The sequence below is a fragment of the Tursiops truncatus genome, chromosome 1 (assembly GCF_011762595.2).
Source record: "Tursiops truncatus isolate mTurTru1 chromosome 1, mTurTru1.mat.Y, whole genome shotgun sequence".
NCBI classification, from domain to species: domain Eukaryota; kingdom Metazoa; phylum Chordata; class Mammalia; order Artiodactyla; family Delphinidae; genus Tursiops; species Tursiops truncatus.
The window spans coordinates 69,660,737-69,687,825 of NC_047034.1; the positions used below are offsets into that span (position 1 = coordinate 69,660,737).

General features: G+C 38.5%; 1 protein-coding gene across 3 annotated transcripts in view; it reads left to right on the forward strand.

The window, feature by feature from the left end:
* Positions 1 to 27,089, forward strand: part of SPTA1 (spectrin alpha, erythrocytic 1) — a 67,646-nt gene that overhangs the window by 13,544 nt on the left and 27,013 nt on the right. For all 3 annotated transcript variants that reach the window (XM_033856794.2, XM_073805772.1, XM_073805773.1), the window contains 16 exons: positions 390 to 527; positions 1,123 to 1,233; positions 2,555 to 2,632; positions 2,778 to 2,933; positions 4,266 to 4,470; positions 5,927 to 6,108; positions 11,026 to 11,269; positions 12,548 to 12,670; positions 14,260 to 14,477; positions 15,303 to 15,395; positions 17,111 to 17,248; positions 18,469 to 18,620; positions 19,257 to 19,443; positions 20,598 to 20,699; positions 25,097 to 25,188; positions 26,064 to 26,208. In XM_033856794.2, coding sequence (XP_033712685.1) covers positions 390 to 527; positions 1,123 to 1,233; positions 2,555 to 2,632; positions 2,778 to 2,933; positions 4,266 to 4,470; positions 5,927 to 6,108; positions 11,026 to 11,269; positions 12,548 to 12,670; positions 14,260 to 14,477; positions 15,303 to 15,395; positions 17,111 to 17,248; positions 18,469 to 18,620; positions 19,257 to 19,443; positions 20,598 to 20,699; positions 25,097 to 25,188; positions 26,064 to 26,208 — 2,364 coding nt within the window. The remainder of the gene's footprint in view (positions 1 to 389; positions 528 to 1,122; positions 1,234 to 2,554; positions 2,633 to 2,777; positions 2,934 to 4,265; positions 4,471 to 5,926; positions 6,109 to 11,025; positions 11,270 to 12,547; positions 12,671 to 14,259; positions 14,478 to 15,302; positions 15,396 to 17,110; positions 17,249 to 18,468; positions 18,621 to 19,256; positions 19,444 to 20,597; positions 20,700 to 25,096; positions 25,189 to 26,063; positions 26,209 to 27,089) is intronic.

A 27,089-nucleotide genomic window follows, 5' to 3' on the forward strand; every position in this document is an offset into this window, starting at 1 on the left:
GCACTTCGTATAATCTAATGATTACTTGGAGTAATTACTTGCTTGTGGTATTATGTCCTCCTACAATCCCGATCCACACCTCCCTGCCCTTCAAATCTTTGTTTGATACAATACTTTCTATACTCCTACTCCCTGCTTCTTCAAATCTGAATTAATCTTTCCTTCTTTATTTATACATATTAAGTGTGGTGTACCTCTGTTATGGTATTTATCCCATTTTTCCTATACTACAGTGATTCACTTAGATGTTGCAGCCTTAAGAGAAGATCCCATTTCCTATTCATTTTTGTATCCTTCAAAAAGCCTTGCATTTATTAGATGCTCAGTGAATATAGGATAAAATAAATTAATTAGTATCTTCCTGGCACATTATCTCTTCCTTTCCAAAGATGGCAGTACTTACCTCCCATTGGGATGCTCTGCTGGAACTGTGGGACAAGCGTTGGCAGCAGTATGAGCAGTGCCTGGAACTACACCTCTTCTACCGTGACAGTGAGCAAGTGGACAGTTGGATGAGTAGACAAGAGGTAACAAAGGGGCTCAGAAAGTGTCCAGAAGCCATTTCTCCTTCTCCTTATTTATTACTATCAACACCCTTACAACCACTTCAGTTCACCTGGGAACTGGAGGGTGAGCCACAAGGAGGAGAAAAGATTGGCCCTCTCATTGAGACTCTTGAAATTCCCTCATGGACAAACGCACAGAAAAATACCTAAATACAAAGCAGAGAGTCTTTAAGCTCTACTGAACATGAGGTGAAATGAATATCCAGTTGTTAAGAGTTCAGCAAGAGAAAATGTAATGAGTCAGGCAGGGTTAACGAGAGATTTCCTGGAGGAGGTGGGTGGTCCTCTTGAGTATTTGAGATCTCAGAATAGTGCCTAGATTGGTTGGTTCAGACACAGAGACAAAAGTGATAAAGTTGTATGAGAAGATTGGGAAGGGACTCTGAACCTCCTGCTGCTAAATGTTAGCCTCTATCTCCTCTCCTACTTTGTGCTAATTCCCACCTTGCTCTCTATTCCCCTCACCTCCTTCCTTACTCCTTTCTCAGAGATATTCCAAAGGGAATGTTTCCCACCAGTGAGGTACAGCTGGGATGTATCTTTCTGTCTTCTATAGGCCTTCCTGGAAAATGAGGACTTGGGAAACTCCTTGGGCAGTGTTGAAGCCCTTCTTCAGAAGCATGATGACTTTGAGGAAGCCTTTACTGCCCAGGAGGAGAAGATCACAGTAAGAAATGGGCCCTGGTTTGGGTATTGGGTTCATGTTTGTACATATCATCTCATATAATACCAATCCTTAGAATCACTCATAACTATCAGACATAACATGAGGGTTGTTCTTTAAAGAGAAAACGTCCAGAAAAATAATCATACCCATATTTTATCAATACATTTGTATTCCACAAAACATATTTAGAAAGTTTTAAAGATTTTGAGCCATTTATATTTTCCGATGAAGTGCATGATTGTCTTATTTTTTCTGCAGTATAAGTAGAAACTATTGGATCCATATCCAACATAGAATCATAACTTAAAAGTTTGAATGTATTATTTACTTTTTATAGTTTTTCCCCTCTGATAATATCTCCATTTGGTTTTCTTTAGTAATATCTAGATATCTAAGTAGTATCTATTTTTTCCTGTATACCTTCATCTATGCGTTTCTCATTTAATGCTACTGTAGTCTTCTTGTGAACTGTAGGTACAATGTCCCAGAAAATGTCTTATGTCAATACATAAGCAAGTCTCAGAGAAGTGTGAGGAAGACTTTATTTGTCCAATCTACTGTATGTTCCCTAGGACAGTGCTGACTTCAACCTTGTACGTGTGCATGTATACCACCACCAGCAGCAACAACCACACTAAAAACAAAATTCCAAGTCTTCTCTGTTAATCTTCAGTCAGTACAGAGCTTAATATGGTCATTCCCAGTTCATATGCTTGTTAAGCTGATTTTCACTGGTAAAAGCTAACTGTGTAAAATAAATTACAGTTCATAAAATTCTATTGTTTATTTTAGATCATTTTCTTATTCCCAATCAATTAATCCATCCTAAGCCCTAGCAATTTTGGGAATCATGAATGAATATGAGTAAAAATTCATGTCTGTAATTTGTGACTCCATTCCCCATGTAGCTATAGATATAGATATAGATAAAAGGATATATGATATATGATGGATGGAAGGATGAATAGATAGATAGATGATAGAGACTGGTGGCACTGGATGTGACTATATCAATAATGCTTCCTCTTAAAAATTTAAGACTAGATCAGATATTCACCTCGTAGTGACATCAGGATTCATTTACTGTAAACTAGATTAAAAAAAAATTGTGACATAGAGAAGGTAATTAACCTGCCTGAGATACAATACATTTTGAGATACAATTTATAACAGAAGTCAGAAGTAGGACCTAGATCTTCTGACCCTGAAACTTGTCTACTTCCGACATTGTCATGCTTCCTTTTTAAACAGTTAGCCAAACTGTGGCCACTTACTCAGTGGCCACTGAGGGAAAACCACTCCTTTTTTTTTCTTTTTCCAGACCTTAGACAAGACTGCAACCAAACTGATTGATAATGACCATTATGATTCAGAGAACATTGCTGCTATCCGGGATGAGGTATGTCCAAGGTCCCCTATGTGCCTCTGCCTGCTTATGCACGGGATCAGGGAAAGTGTTAGAGCATGATAACCTTGGTGGGCAGTGAATCTCATGTATCCATATTTGATTTTGCTGACAGTGAGTTTCTTTATGTTTTTTGCAGCTGTTGGCCCGACAGAATGCTTTACGTGAAAGGGCTGCCACTCGACGCAGATTGCTGGAGGATTCATTGCTTCTGCAGCAACTGTATCAGGACTCAGATGACCTAAAGAACTGGATCAACAAGAAGAAAAAGTTGGCAGATGATGAAGATTACAAGGTAGGCAGGATTTACAAACTACAGACCCTGGACATACTCATTGGGACTGAATTTCATGGAATTAGTCTTGGAACTGAAAGGACAATAGCGTTCAGCTGGTGAGCCTCATTTTATAGATGGAGAGACAGATACTCAGAGAAGGGCAATGACTCCTCCAAGACTGTACATCAAGTTTCTGGTTTTCCTACACCCTGTTGCCCATCACCCCTTTTCTCTGGCACAATTTCCAGTGGTCCTTAACAGAACGGAGAAAAGGAGGAACTCTCCTTATTTAGCCCTCTGTTGCCCTCTGCACGCTTATAGTAGGAAAATGTTGTGTCTAATCATAATGTATGTTCAAGCTACCTGGAACTCAAAAGTAACCTAATGGTTTGATATAATATAGACTTATGTGGTTTTGTAGCTGGAAAGGAACAACTCCTTATTTTACAGATGAAGAAACCAAGGATCTGAATTGTGAAGTGAGTTGCCCAAGGTTAGCCAAGAATCAATGTTTAGAATGCAGTTTAACATAAGGGGTAGAAGCATGAATTCTTTTGGGAGAAGGTAAAAACTGGGCTTGAATTCTCTCCCTCTCCTGTCTTAGTTTGTATGATTTGAAAATATTCTGAATTATCTCTGAGCTATACATAGGTTTCTTTACCTTATGCTTGTGTAAAACACATATTTTTCACTCACAATATAAACTATTATGCACACACATATATACTCACAAATTTTTGCATTTATAATCAGGGCTAGAATTAGTCTCTTGATTTCTAGGCCAATATCTATTCACAGTATTTACTTTCTAGATATCATTTAGTCTTAAATGTATACCTCTGATGCTTTTGTTCTCACTTTTTTTTATAGAACTTTGAGCATCTAAACTGTACCTTTCATTCTGTAAAACTCAGCACTATGTGCTTGTGTTCTCCTGAGGAGTTATGGTTCCAGTGTATGCAGGGTAAACAGATCTTCTGTATATGGGACAAAAGGATGGATGTTTCATATACTAGGACAGGAATGGAAAATAATCTTTCATGACAGCTCTGATAGATTGCTAGTGCTTCCATGGGGTGTCGTATTTAAAATGGTCTTCAGACTATATCCAGACTCAACAGAAATAAATTCAGGGGTTGATTAGCCACGTCTGTCATTTGTATAGAGGAGGGATTGGTCACACAGTTTCCTAAGCCTCTTCTGCCTCTATACTTGGACTAGGACAGTTCTGCCGTATATCCTCTTCTTACTTCAGTTAGATTTATAGTGAAAAGAAATTCCTGTCCTCAGAATGTCTGCCCCTCATTCTTCAAGGAATGGTTTTCCTTAATTGTTTTCATTTTGTCTCAGGATACACAGAACTTGAAGAGCCAGGTTCAAAAACAGCAAGTCTTTGAAGAAGAATTGGCAGCTAATGAGATCCAGCTCAATAACATACAGAAAACTGGCCAGGAGATGATTGAGAGCAACCATTATGCCTCTGAAAGTGTGGATGCTCGTTTGAGTGAAGTTGCCAAACTCTGGACGGAATTGCTGGAGGCTACAGCACAGAAAGGTTAGAAGCAGAGTCTTGTTGAAAACAAATTCCTAAATTCTGAAACCCACCTTCTTCATCTTTACCACCTTGAGTTTACCTAGTGACTTCTATAAGAAGGGATGCTACTCATTTGTTTCCCTGTGTATTCCTGTATTGGTCAAGAAATTTTAAAATCTAACCTAAATTTATCACACTATATATTAGTGTGATAATATATCACACTATATATTAATATAATCACACTATATATTAGTGTGATTAATATATCACACTATATATTAACACAATTTTATGTTTTCTTCATGTAGGTAAGTCTTTTCAACTGAAATTACTTTTGTTTTCTTCACTTTTTTCTTCCTTTTGAATAAATATTCAGATACCATGAATTCAGTATTGGCTATGCACCTAAAACTAGTGTCCTTAAATTATATTATACATATTTTGGTTCTATAGATGAAACAAGGTTTTCTGACCCAGGGTATAAAATTAGACATTAAAATATTGTTGGTGCCCCATATGATGTTCCCATGATATTTTATTCTTATGAATAGGGCTTGATGACTTATTTTACCTATCTGAGCATGTTCAGGTTTTGCTGTAAGCTCTTAGAAAATTCCCATGTCTGCTTGAAGAGCCTCTACTTAAATTTAACTTCATCTTTTATTTTGGAAAATTAATCAATTGCCATGATTAACACCAATAATGAAGTTTCTCTGTCCATATCCCCCTTGTTATAAACATCATCTATAGACATGACTCTGCCCTGGTTATAGAAAAGGTACATTATACTGATTTTGTCGGATGTCATCCTGATTTTTGGTTTAGGAAAAAAAAATTCAACTTGATTGTAACAATAAGTAGCTGCTACTCTACATCATAGTAATTACTTCACAGAAATAACACAAATAATTGCTATAAGATCATAGAATAAAGAATTTAGCTGAGAACAATGTGGATAATCAAGATATTCTCTGGAAGAAAAAATTGTAAGGCGTGGTTGGTGATGAAGGAGAGGCACTAAGAGAGGAGCCTAGCAAAGTTCTGAGAAAGATATTTAGGAAAAGACACTTCAAAATTTCAAACTGAGCCAACCCCAAGTTTTATACTTCTCTCAGAAAACGCAGTGTTTGTGTTTGAATCCCTTTGAAAAGGAGGTCTCAATAGAGAGTAACAAGTGACATGAAAATACCCAAGATAGTTAAAATCTAACATAGCAGCACTATACCTCAACAAGAAATGAACAAATCGTTTATCTTTGTTTTGCAAACACTACTATCTTCAAAAACAAATACCATCTGAATTCTACAAATTTATGATAAGTTCTTATATAATCACATGTAAGACAGTTATACTTTTTCCCACTGGAGGGTCAAAATATTATATTGCTCCTTAAATTGATGTAACATGTATTAGCATATAATGAGGATCAGTTATGACAGTTATCAGTTATCTTATACTTGCTGTCTTTTCCTAGGGACTCAGTTATATGAAGCTAACAAGCAGCTGCAATTTGAAAATAATGCAGAAGACCTGAAGCACTGGCTGGAGGAGGTGGAATGGCAGGCTAGGTCTGAGGATTATGGGAAAGGTCTGGCTGATATACAGAATCTGCTCAGGAAACACGGCCTCCTGGAGTCTGCCATGGCTGCTCGTCAGGTATGTTGCTAGCTCTTTGGCCAATTATAGGCCAACTCACCTGTATATGTTCTGAGCACACTGATCATAAGTAATTATCGTTTAAAAAAAACAGAGAGAGAGCAGGAAACCAAAGGTAGTTGGTCAACTACCTCTTTCCAATATTTCCTTTAATTCAGCCTTTCTCCTGGGTGCCTTGTGTCTTTTTTCAGAACCCCATGGCTGATGTAAGACTTTATTAACTCTTCTAAATATAACACTGTACTCTCAATCCAAAAACCTGGGTTTTATATATAGCCTTATCACTTACTAGTTCTGTGATATTTGGTGTATATTTTCACCTTTTCACACCTCTGTATCCTCACCTGTAAAATAAAAGTTTTTATAAAATTTCCTCTTTCTATTCTGGCATCCTGCAACTCAAAATTTGAAAATATTTTTAATCGTACCATTATATTTTTCTTAAGAAAATTGAAACCCAGAGAAGTGAAGTAACTTCCCTAATGTCACAGAGAAAATTAATAGCAGGGCCAGGACTAAGAAGCAGATGTCTAGGCTCTTAGCTTCAGAGTTACTCACTGAAATCCCACCAGACTGTTAGTTTAAATAAATTTATCCAATACGTTTCTAGAGTATCGATACTGTATGTGAGTTTCTGGAGAACTCAGCAGAAATCCACTTTCAGCTGACTCAATCTCTCGTCCCAGGAATCCTAGCTTGTATTTAAACATTATTCTGCTCTTCCCTACAAAGTCCCACTGATTTTTCCTGTTACAATACACTTTTATGATGTCTGCTCTTTGGTAACTCTTGGTGAAAAGGAAAAGACAGAATAATCTACAGAAAATAGAAATAAACAAAGCAAACCCAGTCACTTACATAGCTCTAGGTATGGCTTAATGGAGTTTGAAGTAAAAGGCTGGAGTTAGGAAAACCATATAAAGATAGCTTTGAAATCTACATGGAGGAAGAGAGTTTGGAACAGATTTTCAAAGAAGGGAAAAGAAAAGATTTGGTGAAAAGTAACTAAAAACATACAAAGAAGAGGAACAGCATGTGTAAACATGTAATAAGTAGGAGTATTTGACCCTAGTTTGGAATTTCAACCCCCAGGAATTTGTTCTCCTGTTATGGAACACAAGCTCTTGTGCCCAACACACAGTGAGGCCCAACAAACTGAAATCTCGGAGTTTGGAGAAGAGAAAGGTTGATTGCAGGGCCATGCAAGAATGGGTGGCTTTGATTTCAGATGGTCTCAGCCTGTAGCAGCTTGCAGCAAGGTTTCGGTTCCCGGAGAGATGTTGAGGTCGGACTGAGGCAGTGAGAGCACTGAATCCTAGCCACTAGACAACCAGGGACCAGTGGCCAGTGACAAGGCCCTGGCCCATCAGCTGTGTAGAAATGAATTTCCACAGAGAGACGGAAAGTAGTGAAACAAGTGAAGTGTTTATTAGGAGGAAAATGAGTATGTGTGGATAGACACACGGGTGGGCTCAGAGAGAGAGTCACGCCCTCGTGATAGTTTGAATCACTTATATGGGGCATTTCTTCCGGGTTTCCTTTGGCTAATCATCTTGCTTTTTCTGGTTCTGAGTCTATATTTGGTATATCTCAGTGTTCTCCCTTGTGTGCATGCACATCTCTTAGCCAAGATGGATTTTAGCAACCTATGGGTAGGTTGACATCACCTACTATGGGGTGGCGCCCTCTTCCTTTCTACTTTCAGGGAGCCTTTCTGCACATGTGTAGTTTGGAAGGTCTCCTTGACTTCAAGAATGAGGAATATGTGTTTTTTTAGCTCTTACCTAGGCAGGGTTCAACTCCTCTCTCCTGCTATTTTGGAGTATCTGTCCACAGGGGAGAAACTGTCCAGCCTGGGGGACCATCTATCTCCTTTTGGGGCTTGAGCCCCAAAAAACCAGAACTCCCCGAAGGGTTTCAGCAAAGCATTTTTTTTTTACATCTTTATTGGAGTATAATTGCTTTACAATGGTGTGTTAGTTTCTGCTTTATAACAAAGTGAATCAGTTATACATATACATATGTTCCCATGTCTCTTCCCTCTTGTGTGTCCCTCCCTCCCACCCTCCCTATCCCACCCCTCTAGGTGGTCACAAACCACCGAGCTGATTTCCCTGTGCTATGTGGCTGCTTCCCACTAGCTATCTATTTTATGTTCGGTAGTGTATATATGTCCATGCCACTCTCTCACTTTGTCACAGCTTACCCTTCCCCCTCCCCATATCCTCAAGTCCATTCTTTAGTACATCTGTGTCTTTATTCCTGTCTTACCCCTAGGTTTTTCATGACTTTTTTTTTCTTAGATTCCATATATATGTGTTAGCATACAGTATTTGTTTTTCGCTTTCTGGCTTCACTCTGTATGACAGACTCTAGGTCCATCCACCTCACTACAAATATCTCAATTTCGTTTCTTTTTATGGCTGAGTCATATTCCATTGTATATATGTGCCACATCTTCTTTATCCATTCATCCGATGATGGACACTTAGGTTGCTTCCATGTCCTGGCTATTGTAAATAGAGCTGCAATGTACATTTTGGTACATGACTCTTTTTGAATTATGGTTTTCTCAGGGTACATGCCCAGTAGTGAGATTGCTGGGTCATATGGTAGTTCTATTTTTAGTTTTTTAAGGAACCTCTATATTGTTCTCCATAGTGGCTGTATCAATTTACATTCCCACCAACAGTGCAAGAGTGTTCCCTTTTCTCCACACCCTCTCCAGCATTTATGGTTTCTAGATTTTTTGATGATGGCCATTCTGATCAGTGTGAAATGATATCTCATTGTAGTTTTGATTTGCATTTCTCTAATGATTAATGATGTTGAGCATTCTTTCATGTGTTTGTTGGCAATCTATATATCTTCTTTGGAGAAATGTCTATTTAGGTCTTCTGCCTATTTTTGGATTGTGTTTTTTGTTTTTTTGTTATTGAGCTGCTTGTAAATTTTGGAGATTAATCCTTTGTCAGTTGCTTCATTTGCAAATATTTTCTCCCATTCTGAGGGTTGTCTTTTGGTCTTGTTTATGGTTTCCTTTGCTGTGCAAAAGCTTTGAAGTTTCACTAGGTCCCATTTGTTTATTTTTGTTTTTATTTCCATTTCTCTAGGAGGTGGGTCAAAAAGGATGTTGCTGTGATTTATGTCATAGAGTGTTCTGCCTATGTTTTCCTCTAAGAGTTTGATAGCGTCTGGCCTTACATTTAGGTCTTTAATCCATTTTGAGTAGCAAAGTATTTTTAAAGGCCAGGAGAGGGAGGGGGCATCGTGGGGGTATGTGATCAGCTCATGCACAATTCTCTGATTGGTTGATGCTGAGCTAACATGGCAGTTAACATTATTAATCCTTCAGTTCCAGAAGGTCTGGGGGCTATGTGCTCATTTTCATCAAGTATTCTAGTTAATTTCTTCCATTTGGTGCTGGTATTAGCATCTGAAGAAGTCAGGAAATATGCATCAGATACTATTACCTGGTAACTTCAAAGAGCAGCTAAAACAGAGGGTATGGGAGGGATCTGTCCCGGGAAGACCCCATAGGATTCCCCTTGGTTACACTCCTAGTTGGAGTAGCGGCTAAGATATCATGCTTGCAAAAAAAAATTTTAGCTACGGACTATTAAAGCTGGAAAAGATCATGAATATTCTCTAGCCCAAAGTCCTTATTATATCGATGAGGAAACTATTATGAAAACAGGTGAAGAGCTGGATAAAATGGCAATTGAGGAGCAGCCAAGTCTATCTCTTTAGTCTGAAGCCTCTTGCACTACATTAGCTTTCAACTAGTACAGTGGAACCATAATCATGATAACAATTATGATGTTTGAAAATCACTCTATTACACAATGATGTTTTTCAAAGTTAAAATGTCCTAAGAGATGAGAACCGTTGGCTAGTAGGAGATTTTAATTTTAACTCTTTGTGGCGCCTTTATTTCTTTATGGAGAAGTGAGTATACATTTTAAGAAGCTATTGATGATCAATGGTTTGTTCCAAATTAAGAAGAGATAGATCAAACCCTGTGTAGGTTGAACACTGGATGGCAAAATAGAATAAGTAAAACCAATACCTGCTGCTCATCCATTTTTTGAAGAACTTCTCTTATCACCACCACCCCCATTCCAACAACAAAATGAAACAAGCAGACAAACAAAAATCTTGTGTTCTGTGCTCTTGCTAGACCAGTTACAGTTGACCTCATTAATAAAGATGAAACGAATCTCTCGTATGTATTTTACCATATAGTAATACGGTTAAAATTTTATTTCTAGGAAGATCCTTCAAACTTCTGTTTCTATTTTCCTCCTTTCTCAGATACGACCCAAATGGGGACCATTATTTACTTAAATTCATACAACTAGTTAGTGGCCAAAGAAAGGCCTTTTAATTTTTCTTTCTGTGGTTTGGACATTTGTTTCTGTAACGTCACATTTCATCTCATAGGCATGGTTCCTGTTACGCAACAAATGTAAGCCTCAGAAATTTCCTTGTTATTTACAGTTCCAGCTAATTTTAAAGGGTGAGAAGGAGGCTGGAAAGGGAACTGAGATAGAAGAAGCCTCCTGCTCTTTTCTTTGGGGCCTCAATTTATCACTACTCCCAAACAAGCAAGCCTTTGTAGTTCTGGTTTCCCTGATTTCTTTGGCACATTCTACACATACTTTGTCCTTTCTAACACGTGGTTTCAGAACTACTTTCTTATAAACAGCCTTTAGCTTGAAGAATTGGTTCTTAGTGTAGCAAACTTTCCCACTCTATTTCACTGATTTGATTAGAAGTTTAAACATGAGTACGTATAGAGCTGATTCTCCTCATCACCACCCACCCCCCATCCTGCCCTCCATGCCAGATACCAAACTCTCATCCTTTTCTACTGAATGATGGGATTTTCTGACACCGATTCTATTTCTTCCTCAGGATCAGGTGGACACCCTCACAGACCTGGCAGCATATATTGAAGAAATAGGCCATCCCAATGCTGGGGACGTACGGGCCAGGCAGGAGTCCCTGGTGTCTCGGTTTGAAGACCTGAAAAAGCAACTGGCCAACCGGAAGAATAAGCTCATTGACCTTCTCCTCCTGCACCAGATCTGCAGAGACACAGAGGATGAGGAGGCCTGGATCCAAGAGACTGAACCTTCTGCAGCTTCCACCTACCTTGGTTAGTACAGCCGTACAGCCCGAGCAGGCAGAGCCATAAGGAGAAGACCAAGGTCTGCAGATAGTTTGAGGGATCTGGTATCCAGTAGCAAAGTTTGCCCTCAGGTCTTTCTCCTTAGACTCTTGAACATTTTTCCTGCTTTCCAAAAAATAAAGATTTTTTAATAATTCATACTGAGAAGTTTTCCTCCTAAAACCAGACATGAAGAATGCCATGAATTTAAGGCCTCTGGGAAGAGCTAAAGTAACCATCATTTTGCTACTTGCTCTAAGTTATCGCCAAGGTCTTTAGCTGAGCGGTCATGGTTAGCGTTTGAGGTCACAAGTGTTTTTGTTTATATTGTCAGTGACTCCCTTTTATAAGGGGAGCTATCACAAGGATATGTATGAGCTATTGCAAGGATAAAAGGGGTGAAGCAGCTGATAAAGTACATAATTTCCTTTCCTTTGGAATCAGTCAGTCCACCATTGTTAGTGCCAGGACACTTGCATTGAAATACAGAAAAAAGTGCACATAAATATAATGCAAACTTAATATACATGTATTGGGTACATCTGTGAGAGGCTGGACCATATGACAACAGAGGGGCTAGTCTGGGAAAATATCCTAGAACAGAAAAGATCTCTTTGAGGGAGAGACAGGCATAGAGGGTTTCTGGAGACATTTAGTGTGAACTATATGGAAGAAAATTTTGGAGGAAAGAGAGTTGAGGTGTGGATGGGAGACAGGGAGGATGAAGTAGACAGCTGGAACTGGGGACTTTAGAAGCAGGAAATTAACGGTACATAGTATTTATTATGTGCTTGTTAGTGTTAACCAACGAGTGAGGCACTTTTTGTAAGTTATGTCTAATCTTTACAAAGAAAACTACAAAACAGTTATTTTTAGTTTAGAGGACTTAATAATTTTCTGGCATCCATAAAAATAAGCAAGTAGAAGATCCTGCTTTTTATACCACAGTATGTTGAAAGAAAATTGGTTGCATGAAATTATTGGAAGTTTGAGCTGAAGAGTTACGTGCCTTTCTACTTATCATCCAAGAGAAGAGTGATTTATTCATTGTCTTTTGTAGAATAATGCATTTTCTTAGTACAAAGAGGCAAGGGGAAGAACAAAGCTGAGCAGAGTTAATTCAGACAAACAGCATAAATTGTAGGAAGCCCACTTAATGAACTTCACTGGGAAGAACTTGTAGGTCCAAGAGTTAAAAAGAAGTACAGTAGCTTCTTATTATTCTGTGTACTACAACAACGACCTTGAAATTATTTTTATCTCTAGGCAAGGACCTGATTTCCTCCAAGAATCTTCTGAACAGACAGCAAGTCATCCAGGCTAATATTGCCAGCCATGAGCCACGCATCCAAGTGATAACAGAGAGGGGAAACAAAATGGTAGAGGAAGGTATGTATGATTCAGATTGAATTGACCTGTCATCACTGTGCCAGATTTATGAGAAGTTTTTTTTTCAATTTTAGGGCTTCATTCCTTTATCTACTTTGATACTTTTACCTGTATAATTTTCCTTCTACACAAAGTTCCTCTAACATTTCCTGTAGTGAAATCCTGCTAATAATAAATTCTCTGGGCTTTTGTTTTGGTCTAAAAGACTTCCTTTCGCTTTCATTTTTGAAACACATTTTCACTGGATATAAAATTCTTGGCTGATATTGTCTTTCTCTGAGTATTTTAAAGATGCTGCTGCACTGTCTTCAGACTTGCAGAGTTTCTGGTGAGAAGTCTTCTCTCATTACTATCTTTGCTCCTTTGTATGTAAGGTCTTTCTTCCCTCTGACTCTTTTATCACTGGTTTTCACCAATTTGCGCCAATTTGATTACAGTATAACTTGGTGTAGTGGTCTTTGTTTCTTTAGCTTTGCAATCATTGAGCTTCTTGGATCTGCTTTCTTATGGTTCTTCCAGGGAAGTTTTTATTCTGGAACTAATTTAGAGACTAGTTCACTACTAAGGTATAACCCTTCTGAGGATACTACCTCATGTATTATAATATCTTTCCACTTTGGCGGGAGCTAATTTTAATTATTCACAGCCCTATGTGACCTTAGGAGTTTTTTGGCCTACTGCTTTCCAGTCTTCTTTTCCTTACCCTTGAAGAGTTTCCTGACACATGTGTGCAAAGGAGTAATCAGTCACATACTTCATGGGACCTCTATGTGTATCCCCAAAACTCCATCCACAGTACAGCACCCTTCTCAGTACTCTGCTCCACAAGCTCTAGCTGTCTTGTCTTCCCCCCAACTCTGATCTCTGTCTCCTCAGAATGGTGTGATTGCTAGTTCTATTTGGGCTAGTCCTCCCAGCACTGCAGTCTACAGACTGCCCCAGGCATAAACTGTGGCAGTCATAAGGCATAGCTCATTTCTTTCCCTTCTCTCAGGAGTCACACTCCTCTGCCTATCTTCTGAAAATCATTGTTTCTTACACTGTGTCTTGTTTTCTAGTTGTTTAGGATGGGAGAACAATTCCTGCAGTAATAAATCTTTTATGGGTAAAAATGAAAATCTGCTGGTTGATTTTGGCTGACACTTCACTGTATCTTCTTGGTTTATCTGTGGAGGTGTTCACCAAATTCTAAAAAACATACTTAACACAATCCTAAGAATGAATTTTAATTCATTGATATTAAAAAAAAAGAAATGAAAATCTGCTGAATTTTTTGCTTAAGCTAGAGAATACACATTTTTGGAACTCTGAGCGGTACCCACACATAGCTATTTTGTTTTCAGTCTGTATATCAGAGATTGTACCACCCAATTCACCACCACATATATACCCTATCCCCCATTAGCATCTATTGATGCTTAATCTCACTTATGACATCCCAGTTCCCAGGAACTTAGGTGAAATGTCACATTGACTACATGCAGCGTCATTCTCATGGCTCCCTTTCTCTCTCCCAGCTCACCAAAAGGATTAAAGTATAGTGGATATTAATGAGGGTAAAATTCTCCTTTTCTATAACTACTCTATAGGACACTTTGCTGCAGAAGATGTGGCCTCTAGGGTCAAGAGTTTGAATGAGAATATGGAATCTCTCCAGGCTCGAGCTGCTAGACGGCAGAATGATCTTGAAGCCAATGTCCAGTTCCAGCAATATCTAGCTGACCTGCATGAAGCAGAAGCATGGATTAGAGAGAGGGAACCTATAGTAGACAACACTAACTATGGGGCTGATGAAGAAGCAGCTGGGGTAAGGTGGGCACAGGGAAGGATACTGTCTAGTACTCACCAAATTAGTACCAAATTAGAACCTGATTAGATTGTGTGACAACTACAGGTTTTCTCAGATTTTTCGGAGTTTCCAGAGTGATAACCTTTGGCCTTCATCTGCTGGGATAACCTGAGTTAACAGAAATCCCAAAAGATACACCACATTTTCCTAACCCCACAGAGAGCCATAGTTCTTAGAGATTATCTAAGCCCAAAAAGGCATGACCAGACATCTATGCCTGTCTTGGTCCCATCCTAAATTTCCCAGACTGAGCTTGGGATTTCACAAACCAACCATAGTTTTAACACATACTTAATTACTTTATTGTAATAAAGCCAGGCAGACAGACACGTTGGGGCAAGAAGAACTTCTAAGGTCATAATTACCCTTTATATCCATTTCTTTGTTTTGCTTATTGTCCTATGGTCAGCCAGTATAGTATTTCACAAACCCTATGCACTAGAAATACTTGACATGGGCATCTAAAGTTATGCCAATATTTAATCCTACAAAGCAATGTTTTCAGCAGTATCCTCTTTCAGCTGTGATGTGCATTGAGAAAACACTTGTGCAATTTGACTTTATTTTGATTAAAGCAAATATATTGATATTGTTGTTCATTTAACTCTTATTTTCTTGATACTTGCAAATTTAGAGTTAAAAAATTTATTATATGTGGAAAGTGTCTCTTACCAGGAATTAGGACAATAAGTATAACACAAAACAATAGTTGAAACACTCCCCAGGGATGCTTAGTGTTCTTCCTGTATTTGCTTCTGATGATCTTCCCATCAACAAATTCAGGCTCTTCTAAAGAAGCATGAGGCCTTTCTAGTGGATCTGAAGGCTTTTGGAAACAGTATGCAAGCTCTTCGGGATCAGGCAGAAGCTTGCCAGGTAAGAAGGACTTAGGTATGACAAAAATCACATTCTCCACCACAGAGGAAAAGGAATTAGGAGATTCTCTTTCTTACCAGTTTTTACTTTACATGGTCCAGGAAGCAACTGCAATAGAAAATAATAAGTCCTGTGATCTTTAGACAGGCGCTGTGGCATCTTTGTAGCACCTACAGAGATTTAGTTTATAAGAATTTCTCAGTAAGTATTATCATTTATTCACTGGTATATTATTTTTTTGCTTTCCTTTTTCATTTTATACTTTCATTCTCTGTCTTTTCCTATTTCTTTTATTTGCATCTCTCCCCTTATATTCCCTCCTGATTTATTTCCTCCCTTTCTTAGTTTTTTTTATACTGACACTTATTAAATGTCTACCATGTGCAAGCATGAATAAAAAATAATCCTGACTTGAAGGAAAATTACAGTCTATTAGGTCATAAATTTTAACAAATAATTGCATATAATAGATATATGAACAGGAAAAAGAATCTCAAAGATAGGAGTGTTTCATTCTTTTGAAATGAGAGTGCTGGAGGATAGGAAAATCTTCATAGCTGAGGCAAACCAGTTTATTTTTTTTAAGGGTAGTTTACTATGCAGATAATGAGAAGAAGGGCTCTTCTAGTGAATAAGCTATGAGAGCAAATGCACTGAAGCACAAAATAATCAAGTGTATTTGGGAAATGGGAAATGCAAAGGACTGAGAATGTGAGAATGGCTAGACTGCAAGGTGAAAATAAGTGTCCTGAAGAGTGATGGGAGCTGCAATCAACTAAATGATATGGGTATTTCCTAGTATAGTGGAAGCAACAGAGACACACTTCTCACATTCAAGAAATTCTGTCTTATGAGGGGCTCTGAATCCATACACTGGGAGTAGAAAAGACATAGACTCACTCTGTCAAGTCAATATATATTTACAGAGCTTTGGTGCTGTGCCTTCCTCAAGCTCTGCACAGTGGGTGCCTACACAAAAACAGGTGGATTTATGAATTGTAAGTTATGAGGAAGCAGTACTTAAAGGATACAAAATCAGAAGGATATGTAAGGGGAAGTACATCTTCAGCTCCAATCTGAAGAAGGTGTGGGCCATTGCTTATGAAGAGGGATTATATTTTGTTCATTCTCTCAGAGAGATGATATTTGGGAAAAATGAAAATCAGAGAAGACCATACCTTAGAGGACAGGTTAAAAAGGAGAGAGAGACAAGATATTTGATCTCAGTTTATGTTCTCAATTTTTAAAATTCTGTGGCCTTTCCTGTGCTGTAGATCACTCATCTCTAAAAAAGAAAGTCCACGGTTGTTTGACAAAATGCTTTAAAGACCCAGGGAATGGAGAAGGTGATGAGAGACAGTGGGTCTCTCACTTTCTCAAAAACTTTTCTGGAACATGGATGCATACAATCCTTTATTGCCTGCTTAAGAACTGGTAGTTTAGAGCATTTAATATGTTTTTGAAAACTTACATTCTTACTTGCTCACTCTGTGTTCATATTTCCCAGCCCACCTGTCCCCTGAGAAGTGTTAGGATGGAACGATATCTCTGAAGATGGCATATTGCAATAGCTCTGTTACTGGCAGCCATGTAAGAGATTTCAGCCAGGGGCTCCTCTCTCCTGCAAGGTGCAGGGACGGCCCACCATGGGTAGGCTGTACAGGGAAATCTTTCCTATGGGTGACTGGCTTGTTCTGCTTACTGTTTTTGTTCAGCAACAACAGGCTGCACCCGTGGAGGAAGCTGCTCGAGAAGAGAGGGTTGTGGCCTTATATGACTTCCAGGCCCGCAGCCCCCGAGAAGTCACCATGAAGAAAGACGATATCTTAACACTGCTCAGTTCCATCAACAAGGTGACTTTCCCTTCTACCTTTCTCCCCATCAACAGGGTGGCTCTTGCAGTCAACTCTCCCAACCCTGCCAGATACCCATATTTTAACCAGCCAATATTTTTCTATTTCTCTCTCTCTTAAATAACCATAATTTATTGAGCAGTATCTTTCCTTCAGATGCTGTGTAGGATCCTGTACATATCTTTTGAGATTATAATACCAATTTTACAGTTAACAAAGTGAGGACTCAACGAGCTTAAGTAACTAGCCCAAAGACATGTAAGCCATGAGTGACAATTCCGTAATATGTTTACAGGATTAAACTGCCTCTTTCTTCTCATCTTTCCTTGCTCTTCTGACCCAGTGTTCCTAGTAATGGAACAAAAATGGCTGGTGTTAAGAGGAGCCTGTTCAAGGAGAAGTCTTTTGTCAACTTAGATTTTCTTTAGCCCTTATGACTGTGAGAATACTGACAAAGTATTGTCTAGGATTTTAAATATATTTCTCATAAGAGCATGAGAAATATTTTTATATTCTAATGCTTCATTAATCTCCAAAAATGATTGAGAAGAAAACAGAGAGCTTGGGATTTGTTACTCTGAGGCCAAGTAATTTTTTTAGAGAAGCAAGAATTTTATTATCAAATAAGCTGTGTTCCAGTCCTCTTTTCTCTTTGCTCAGTCTTCTTCATTTCACCACATTATTCTCTGAGGATGTTAACTCCATTGCAGTTAGTATAGCAACCCTCCTGTGGAGATCAAGGTCATACTTAAGCATAAAGCATTTGCATAGGTGAATTTCAGGGCAACACACAATTTTTAGGGGCTCTGGGAGAGGGATGGTGAGAAGTTATTATACAATATTGTCATATACAGGTGCTTCACCCACAAAAAGCCTAGTTCAGTCCTGGCCCTATGGGTTTTTTGTGAATTCCTAGTGGACAAAATGCGCCATCATGAAGAGAATGGCTGTCAGTTTTTGAAAACCTCATCAAAGTTAAGGATCTAACATCAAATATCAGATTCCTTGATTTAAGAGGCTTATCTCTGCACTTCCTGCAACTTCTGATGTATGTTCTTTGTAATATATAAACATTATATGCTACCCATAAGCAATGGTTTGCTTCTTCTGGCCATCAGCCTGTCCCTTTGCCTAGAGACTTAGTTATGAGGGTTAAAACTTCTCCTATATGTGGCTTTTCCAAGAACTAAGGAAGAAATGGGGATTTTCTCTCCCTTTAGGACTGGTGGAAAGTGGAAGCTGATGATCAGCAGGGCTTTGTGCCAGCTGTCTACGTCAGGAAACTTGCCCGTGATGAGTTTCCTATGCTCCCGCAACGGAGGCGAGAAGAACCAGGCAACATCACCCAGCGTCAGGAACAGATTGAAAACCAGTAAGTTCTGAAGGCTGGAGAACAGAACAGTGTTTGGCCAAACATTCCAGATTGGTCAAAAACACGTCTTACGATTCTATATCTGTTAGATTAAGGATGCTTTGCAAATTCACAGATTTTAAGAGCTGAAAGTTAACTTAGGGTAATTCAAACCCTTTACTTTTTAAATGAGGAAAGGGAACCCCAGAACCATTAAGTCAAGTGCCAGAGGTCAGACACATATTAGGGTCACGTATTCTGACTCCCTGCCTGGCAATCTTTCACTCTTTCAAGGTTATCAAAAGGTCTTCTGACTTCTGTGTGAACTTTGTTTACTATGCCAGGCTACTTCATATCCAGTTGTCAATAGGAATGTGAGATTTTCACTTCTATAGAATGAGGAAGGCGTATTGACAGTCATACTGTTGGAACATTGACATTTTTATTGTTTTTAAATGGAACACTTTTTTCTCTCTCTTCTCAATGCTATTTTCCTTCCATCTTTATTTCCTCTTCTCTTTACTGTTTTCTTTTGATTTTTTCCTCCCTCTCATTTTTGTCCCTTTCATTCTTCCCCTTTCTCACCCTGCTTCTACTCTTCTGTGTTTTCTCCATCTCTTATTCCACATTTCCCATTCTCTTTGTTTCTCCACCCAGGTACCTTTCTCTCCTGGATCGGGCAGAACAACGCAGACGTCATCTATTGCAACGTTACAATGAGTTTTTGCTGGCCTATGAGGCAGGAGACATGCTGGACTGGATCCGAGAGAAAAAGGCAGAAAACAGCGGGGTGGAATTAGATGATGTTTGGGAGCTGCAGAAAAAGTTTGATGAGTTCCAAATGGTGAGAAAGAAGAACCAACTCCTCTAGACAGCTTTACGAGGGTTATCATCCTTTCCTTTTACCCCATATCTCCTCCTTAGTAACTCCTTAATTTCATATTTGCTAAATATCCTCCCCCAAACTACTGAGACTTCCACATTTCAAATATTTCTCTGGGTATTACAAGTGGAAGGAAAATGCAGAGGAAACTAGTCACCCTGACTTTGCAGCCTGCATTTCCTGCCACTCCCACATCCTACTGGAAGTGCTGGTCCCCCAGAATCTTTACAACTTGTCCTATACTGTCTTTTGTTCCTGCTTCCCAGGTTGAGATGGGGTGTTGTGAGACTCTTGCAAGGTCTAATTATGGGACAGAAGTTTGGATGGAAAGGTGGGAAGAACAACCTGACTTTACAACCAGACAATTTCTAATTTTCTGCCTACCTAAAACCTTTCCATTCTCCTTTATTCTCTCAGATCCATTCTATTATTTTAACTAGCAATTAGTATAAACTACTTCCTTCTTTCTTTTCCATATGGTACTTTCCTTACACATGGAATACAAAGCTATACAAAGCTATCAATCAATCGATAGATAAAGATAAAGTACATATGGAGACAGAGAGAAGTGAAAGAAAGGAAAGGGGAAAAAAAAAGGGTACAATTTATAAAACAATACCAAGAATGAGACTTCCATGAGAAAACTCATTAAAAGGCCATTGCATAGTGAAATAAGCAATGTCATCACCATAGACGTGGTGATGAGTTCCCTAGAGCTGCTACAACATCTTAATATAAGCAAATTGCAACTCAGACAATGAAATTCTACGAAAAGTGAAGGAATTTGTATTGGTAGAAAGAACATTACGTGGCTCAGGTATAGACCCCTTTGATGGTATAATTTAATCCAGGGAGAAATCTAGGAAAATTAATGTGCTCCATAATCCATATAAATAACAGCTCTCTTGTCATGTTTTTGATAGCCACTGGGTATCAGGGAGTTTAAAGGTACTCTTCTTTGTGGCAGACTGGAGGAAGACAGTTTGCCGTGTACTGCAAATGTGGTTAGCAATACGTTTTAACCTGTAGCCAAGTCGGGGCAAAGATGAGCAGGTAAGTATGAAAGATTCTTGAGAAGGGGATTTATACTGCTTTGGATACATTTTCCCACCTAGGATTTGAAGACCAATGAGCCTCGGCTGAGGGATATCAACAAGGTGGCTGATGATCTTCAATTTGAAGAGCTTCTGACACCAGAAGGAGCTCAAATACAGCAGGTAACTATGGCTCCTTCTTCCTTCTCATTACCAGGTTTGGGGAATCTTCATTTCATTTTAAAATGCTTAATTTCATATCCTGCAGATCAACTAGAACATGCAGAAGGTAATGGCAGTATGGAGCTAACTACAGGAAAGGTCAAAGGAAATAGTTCAGATAGTCCAGCCATGTATCCATTTTAACTGATCTGAAATCTATAAATTGCCACACACACCCCCCATCGCCCCAAGAAATTCAGTGATCAAATGCATGAATACAAAGAAAAGGCAGATAAAGGAGCTATGGCAGTGCGAAGTGGTTAATCAAGAAAGTTTACTGGAGGAGATACTCTGGTAAAATCTGATGAAAGAAGAATATAGGTAGTAGAGATGGGGGAGAAGGCATTCTAGACCTGACTCAGATTTGGACTTGTGGTTCCATAAGAGATGTAATGAATTAATAGAATGTCTAGTCCAGTTCTCTGAGTCGTCATAAACCAGTGAGGATGAATTCTCTGCCTCCTTTTGTGGTAATTGACCTGGGGTAAGAGTGAGAAGGAAAGTGCATAGGAACAATTTGCTTACTCTCTACAGTAAAATAGGGCTCTAAGAAGCTACCTGGTTTAGTCATTTCAAGACGCAGAATGGTATTATATTTCTCACAGAGAAAGGTAATACCTTCTAACTACCAAGGCAACACTTTCCACTCACTTTTCAGAGGTTGTAATGTATCTCTGTGGCAGCCAATAGCAATTGCTGCTCTAAGGTTCATTGTTCCACCCTAGAACATCAGTTTCGGAAGAAAACTAATTCCTTTCTTAGCTACAGTGGCATAGATGAGACCCAAGTTCAAGCTATCCAAGAAAGAAAGAAACCTGTGCATTTTGTAAAGGAGATAAGATGAAAACAACCAGGGTTTAAGCCCCATCTAGTCTTTTTTTAAACATCTTTACTGGGGTATAATTCCTTTACAATGGTGTGTTAGTTTCTGCTTTATAACAAAGCAAATCAGTTATACATATACGTATGTCCCCATATCTCTTCCCTCTTGGATCTCCCTCCCTCCCACCCTCCCTATCCCACCCCTCTAGGTGGTCACAAACCATCAAGCTGATCTCCCTGTGCTATGCGGCCACTTCCAACTAGTTATCTATTTTATGTTTGGTAGTGTATATATGTCAATGCCACTCTATCACTTTGTCCCAGCTTACCCTTCCCCTCCCCGTATCCTCAACTCCATTCTCTAATAGGTCTGCATCTTTATTCCCGTCTTGCCCCTGGCTCTTCATGACCTTTTTTTTTTCTTTTTTAGATTCCATATATATGTGCTAGCATACAGTATTTGTTTTTCTCTTTCTGATTTACTTCACTCTGTATGACAGTCTCTAGGTCAATCCACCTCGCTACAAATAATTCCATTTCATTCCTCTTTATGGCTGAGTAATATTCCATTGTATATATGTACCACATCTTCTTTATCCATTCACCTGTCGATGGGCATTTAGGTTGCTTCCGTGTACTGGCTATGGTAAATATAGAGCTGCAATGAACATTTTGGTACATGACTCATTTTGATTTATGGTTTTCTCAGGGTACATGCCCAGTAGTGGGATTGCTGGGACGTATGGTAGTTTTATTTTTAGTTTTTTTAAGGAACCTCCATACTGTTCTCCATAGTGGCTGTATCAATTTACATTCCCACCAACAGTGCAAGAGTGTTCCCTTTTCTCCACACCCTCTCCAGCATTTCTTCTTTGTAGATATTTTAATGATGGCCATTCTGACTGGTGTGAGATGATATCTCATTGTACTTTTAATTTGCATTTCTTTAATGATTAATGACATTGAGCATTCTTTCATGTGTCTGTAGGCAATCTGTATAGCTTCTTTGGAGAAATGTCTAGTTAGGTCTTCTGCCCATTTTTGGATTGGGTTTTTTTTTTTTTTTTTGATATTGAGCTGCATGAGTTGCTTGTATGTTTTGGAGATTAATCCTTTGTCAGTTGCTTCATTTGCTAATATTTCCCCCCATTCTGAGGGTTGTCTTTTGGTCTTGTTTATGGTTTCCTTTGCTGTGCAAAAGCTTTGAAGTTTCATTAGGTCCCATTTGTTGATTTTTGTTTTTATTTCCATTTCTCTAGGAGTTGGGTCAAAAAGGATCTTGCTGTGATTTATGTCATAGAGTGTTCTGCCTATGTTTTCCTCTAAGAGTTTGATAGTTTCTGGCCTTACATTTAGGTCTTTAATCCATTTTCAGTTTATTTTTGTCTGTGGTGTTAGGGAGTGTTCCAATTTCATGCTTTTACATGTACCTGTCCAGTTTTCCCAGCACCACTTATTGAAGAGGCTGTCTTTTCTCCACTGTATATTCTTGTCCCCTTTATCAAAGATGAGGTGACCATATGTGCATGGGTTTATCTCTGGACTTTCTATCCTGTTCCATTGATCTATCTTTCTGTGTCTGTGCCAGTACCATACTGTCTTGATTACTGTAGCTTTGTAGTATAGTCTGAAGTCAGGGAGCCTGATTCCTCCAGCTCCATTTTTCTTTCTCAAGATTGTTTTGGCTATTCGGGGTCTGTTGTGTTTCCATACAAATTGTGAAATTTTTTGTTCTAGTTCTGTGAAAAATGCCACTGGTAGTTTGATAGGGATTGCATTGAATCTATAGATTGCTTTGGGTAGTAGAGTCATTTTCACAATGTTGATTCTTCAAATCCAAGAACATGGTATATCTCTCCATCTGTTTGTATCATCTTTAATTTCTTTCATTAGTGTCTTATAATTTTCTCCATACAGGTTTTTTGTCTCTTAGGTAGGTTTATTCCTAGATATTTTATTCTTTTTGTTGCAGTGGTAAATGGGAGTGTTTTTTTAATTTCACTTTCAGATTTTTCATCATTAGTGTATAGGAATCCAAGAGATTTCTGTGCATTAATTTTGTATCCTTGTACTTTGCCAAATTCATTGATTCACTCTAGTAGTTTTCTGGTAGCATCTTTAGGATTCTCTATGTATAGTATCATGTCATCTGCAAACAGTGACAACTTTACTTCTTCTTCTTCCAATTTGGACTCCTTTTCTTTCTTTTTCTTCTCTGATTGCTGTGGCTAAAGAGGAAATCAGAAAATACCTAGAAACAAATGACAATGAAAACACAACGACCCAAAACCTATGTGATGCCACAAAAGCAGTTCTAAGTGGGAAATTTATAGCAATACAATCCTACCTTAAGAAACAAGAAACATCTCAAATAAACAATGTAACCTTACACCTAAAGCAATTAGAGAAAGAAAAAAAAAAGAAACCCAAAGTTAGCAGAAGGAAAGAAATCATAAAGATCAGATCAGAAATAAATGAAAAAGAAATGAAGGAAATGATAGCAAGGATCAATAAAACTAAAAGCTGGTTCTTTGAGAAGATAAACAAAATTGATAAACCATTAGCCAAACTTATCAAGAAAAAAAAGGAGAAGACTCAAATCAACTGAATTAGAAATGAAAAAGGAGAAGTCACAACTGACACTGCAGAAATACAAAGGATCATGAGAGATTACTACAAGCAACTGTGTGCCAATAAAATGGACAACCTGAAAGAAATGGACAAATTCTTAGAAATGCACAACCTTCCGAGACTGAACCAGGAAGAAGCAGAAAATATGAACAGACCAGTCACAAGCACTGACATTGAAACTGTGATTAAAAATCTTCCAACCAACAAAAGCCCAGGACCAGAAGGTTTCACAGGCGAATTCCATCAAACATTTAGAGAAGAGCTAACACCTATCCCTCTCAAACTCCTACAAAAAATAGCAGGGGGAGGAACACTTCCAAACTCCTTCTATGAGGCCACCATCACCCTGATACCAAAACCAGACAAGGATGTCACAAAGAAAGAAAACTACCGGCGAATATCACTGATAAACATAGATGCAAAAATCCTCAACAAAATACTAGCAAACAGAATCCAACAGCACATTAAAAGGATCATACACTGTGATCAAGTGGGATTTATCCCAGGAATGCAAAGATTCTTTAATATATGCAAATCCATCAACGTGATACATCATATTAACAAACTGAAGGAGAAAAACCTATGATCATCTCAATAGATGCAGAGAAAGCTTTCGACAAAATTCAACACCGATTTATGATAAAAGCCCTCCAGAAAGTAGGCATAGAGGTAACTTTCCTCAACATAATAAAGGCCATATATGACAAACCCACAGCCAACATCGTCCTCAATGGTGAAAAAGTGAAACCATTTCCACTAAGATCAGGAACAAGACAAGGTTACCCACTCTCACCACTATTATTCAACATACTTTTGGAAGTTTTAGCCACAACCATCTAGTCGTTAGGAACCACTGAGCTGTCTGAGTTAGCTCCCTAGCTAAAGTCTGTGTTTGCCTCTTTCAGGAGTTGAATGCCCGCTGGAGGTCCTTGCAGAGGCTGGCAGAGGAACAGCGCCAGCTGTTGGGCAGTGCCCATGCTGTCCAAATGTTTCACAGGTAAGAATTTTACCTGAAAAGCAATGCTACTCTAGAACTGCCAATTCTACTTAGTATAGTAGATCCATAGCTATAAATTTAACCCTTCTTCCTGGAGAAAATCAGAAATCAGGTGCTTCAGTAGTAGATTCCTCACTTGGCACATAGACTACTCCCAGACAACCAACTTCAATTTTCTAGTACCTAGGCTTGGGCCCTTGTACATACATAATTACCAGTCTTTATATGTTTTCATGATAGTGAATGAAAATTGAAGTTGAAACAAGAGGTTTAAGTAATTACATTTCTGAACTAGAAGTAGACAGTAGAGGGCAAGAAACATCACATTGACTCTAACTGTTGATTCAACAATTTTTTTATGTTTGATTTCCAAATCTGTGTCTACACTAAGAAACACACACAACTAATTAAGCAAACAAATGAATGAACAAGACTAATGAAAACCAAACACCTTTACTGTGTATAAATGTATTTTTGAATATTCAGAGACGGGAAAACTGAAATTCAGACAGGTCTTGTTTAGAATGGCTTAAGATGGAAAATCATGAAACATAACAGTTAAGCATGGAGCTTTGCCATCAGGCTACCTGGTTGAAAGTTAGGCTCCACCATTTGGCAGTGGTATAACCTTGAAACAATAGTTAACTTCTTTTTTTTTTTTTTCTGCTTAGCCTCTTAAGCTTTAGTTTTCTCATATGTAAATGGGACTGGTAATAGTAACTAGGCCTGAAGTAGTTGTTGTAAAGATTAAGTACACGTAAGTTCTAATACATTACAAAGGATGATGATGATGGTAGTGATGACTTCTTTGTGAACTCAGCTAGTCTGCCTCTAGTATGCCTATTATTCTTAAACTCTTCACTCTCGTGTACCAGAGAAGCAGATGACACCAAGGAACAGATTGAGAAGAAGTGCCAGGCCCTCAGTGCTGCTGACCCTGGCTCAGACTTGTTCAGTGTTCAGGCCCTTCAGCGACAGCATGAGGGCTTTGAGAGAGACCTCATACCCCTGGAGGAAAAGGTGAGACGTGCTTTTAAGCTTTTCTAACACGTTCATCTTCATATTTATACCTATTAATGTCCTTTTCTTTGGTTTTATTGTCGAGTCTCTTATTCTTATAGTTTTATCCTACTCCATACTTGTACTTTTATCTTATTCCATACTCATAATTTTACCTTGTCCCTAAGGCAAGTCCACTAAGAGGGCATGCCCCAGAACCATTCACATGGAGGGAAAACTTTTTAAATTGTTGAAAATTATAGTTGATTTACAATGTTGTGTTAACTACTGCTGTGCAGCAACGTAATTCAGTTATACATACATATATATATATATATATATATATATATATATACATTCTTTTATTATATTCTTTTCTATTATGGTTTATCATAGGATATTGAATATAGTTCTCTGTGCTATACAGTAGGACTTTATTGTTTATCCTTTCTATATAGAAAAGCTTGCATCTGCTAACCCCAACCTCCCATTCCATTCCTCCCCCAACCCCCTCCCCCTTGGCAACCACCAGTCTGTCCTCTATGTCCATAATTCTGTTTCTGTTTCATAGATAGGTTCATTTGTGTCATATTTTAGATTCCACATATAAATGATGTCATATGGTATTTGTCTTTCTCTTTCTGACTTACTTCACTTAGTATGATAATCCCTAGTTGCATCCATGTTGCTGCAAAGGGCATTATTTCATTCCTTTTTATGGCTGAGTAATATTCCTTTATATACATACCACATCTTCTTTATCCATTTATCTGTCAATGGACATTTAGTTTGTTTCCGTGTCTTGGCTATTGTAAATGGTGCTGCTGTGAACATAGGGGTGCAAGTATCTTTTGAATTATATAGATTTGTCTGGAAAAATGCCCAGGGGTGGGATTGCTGGA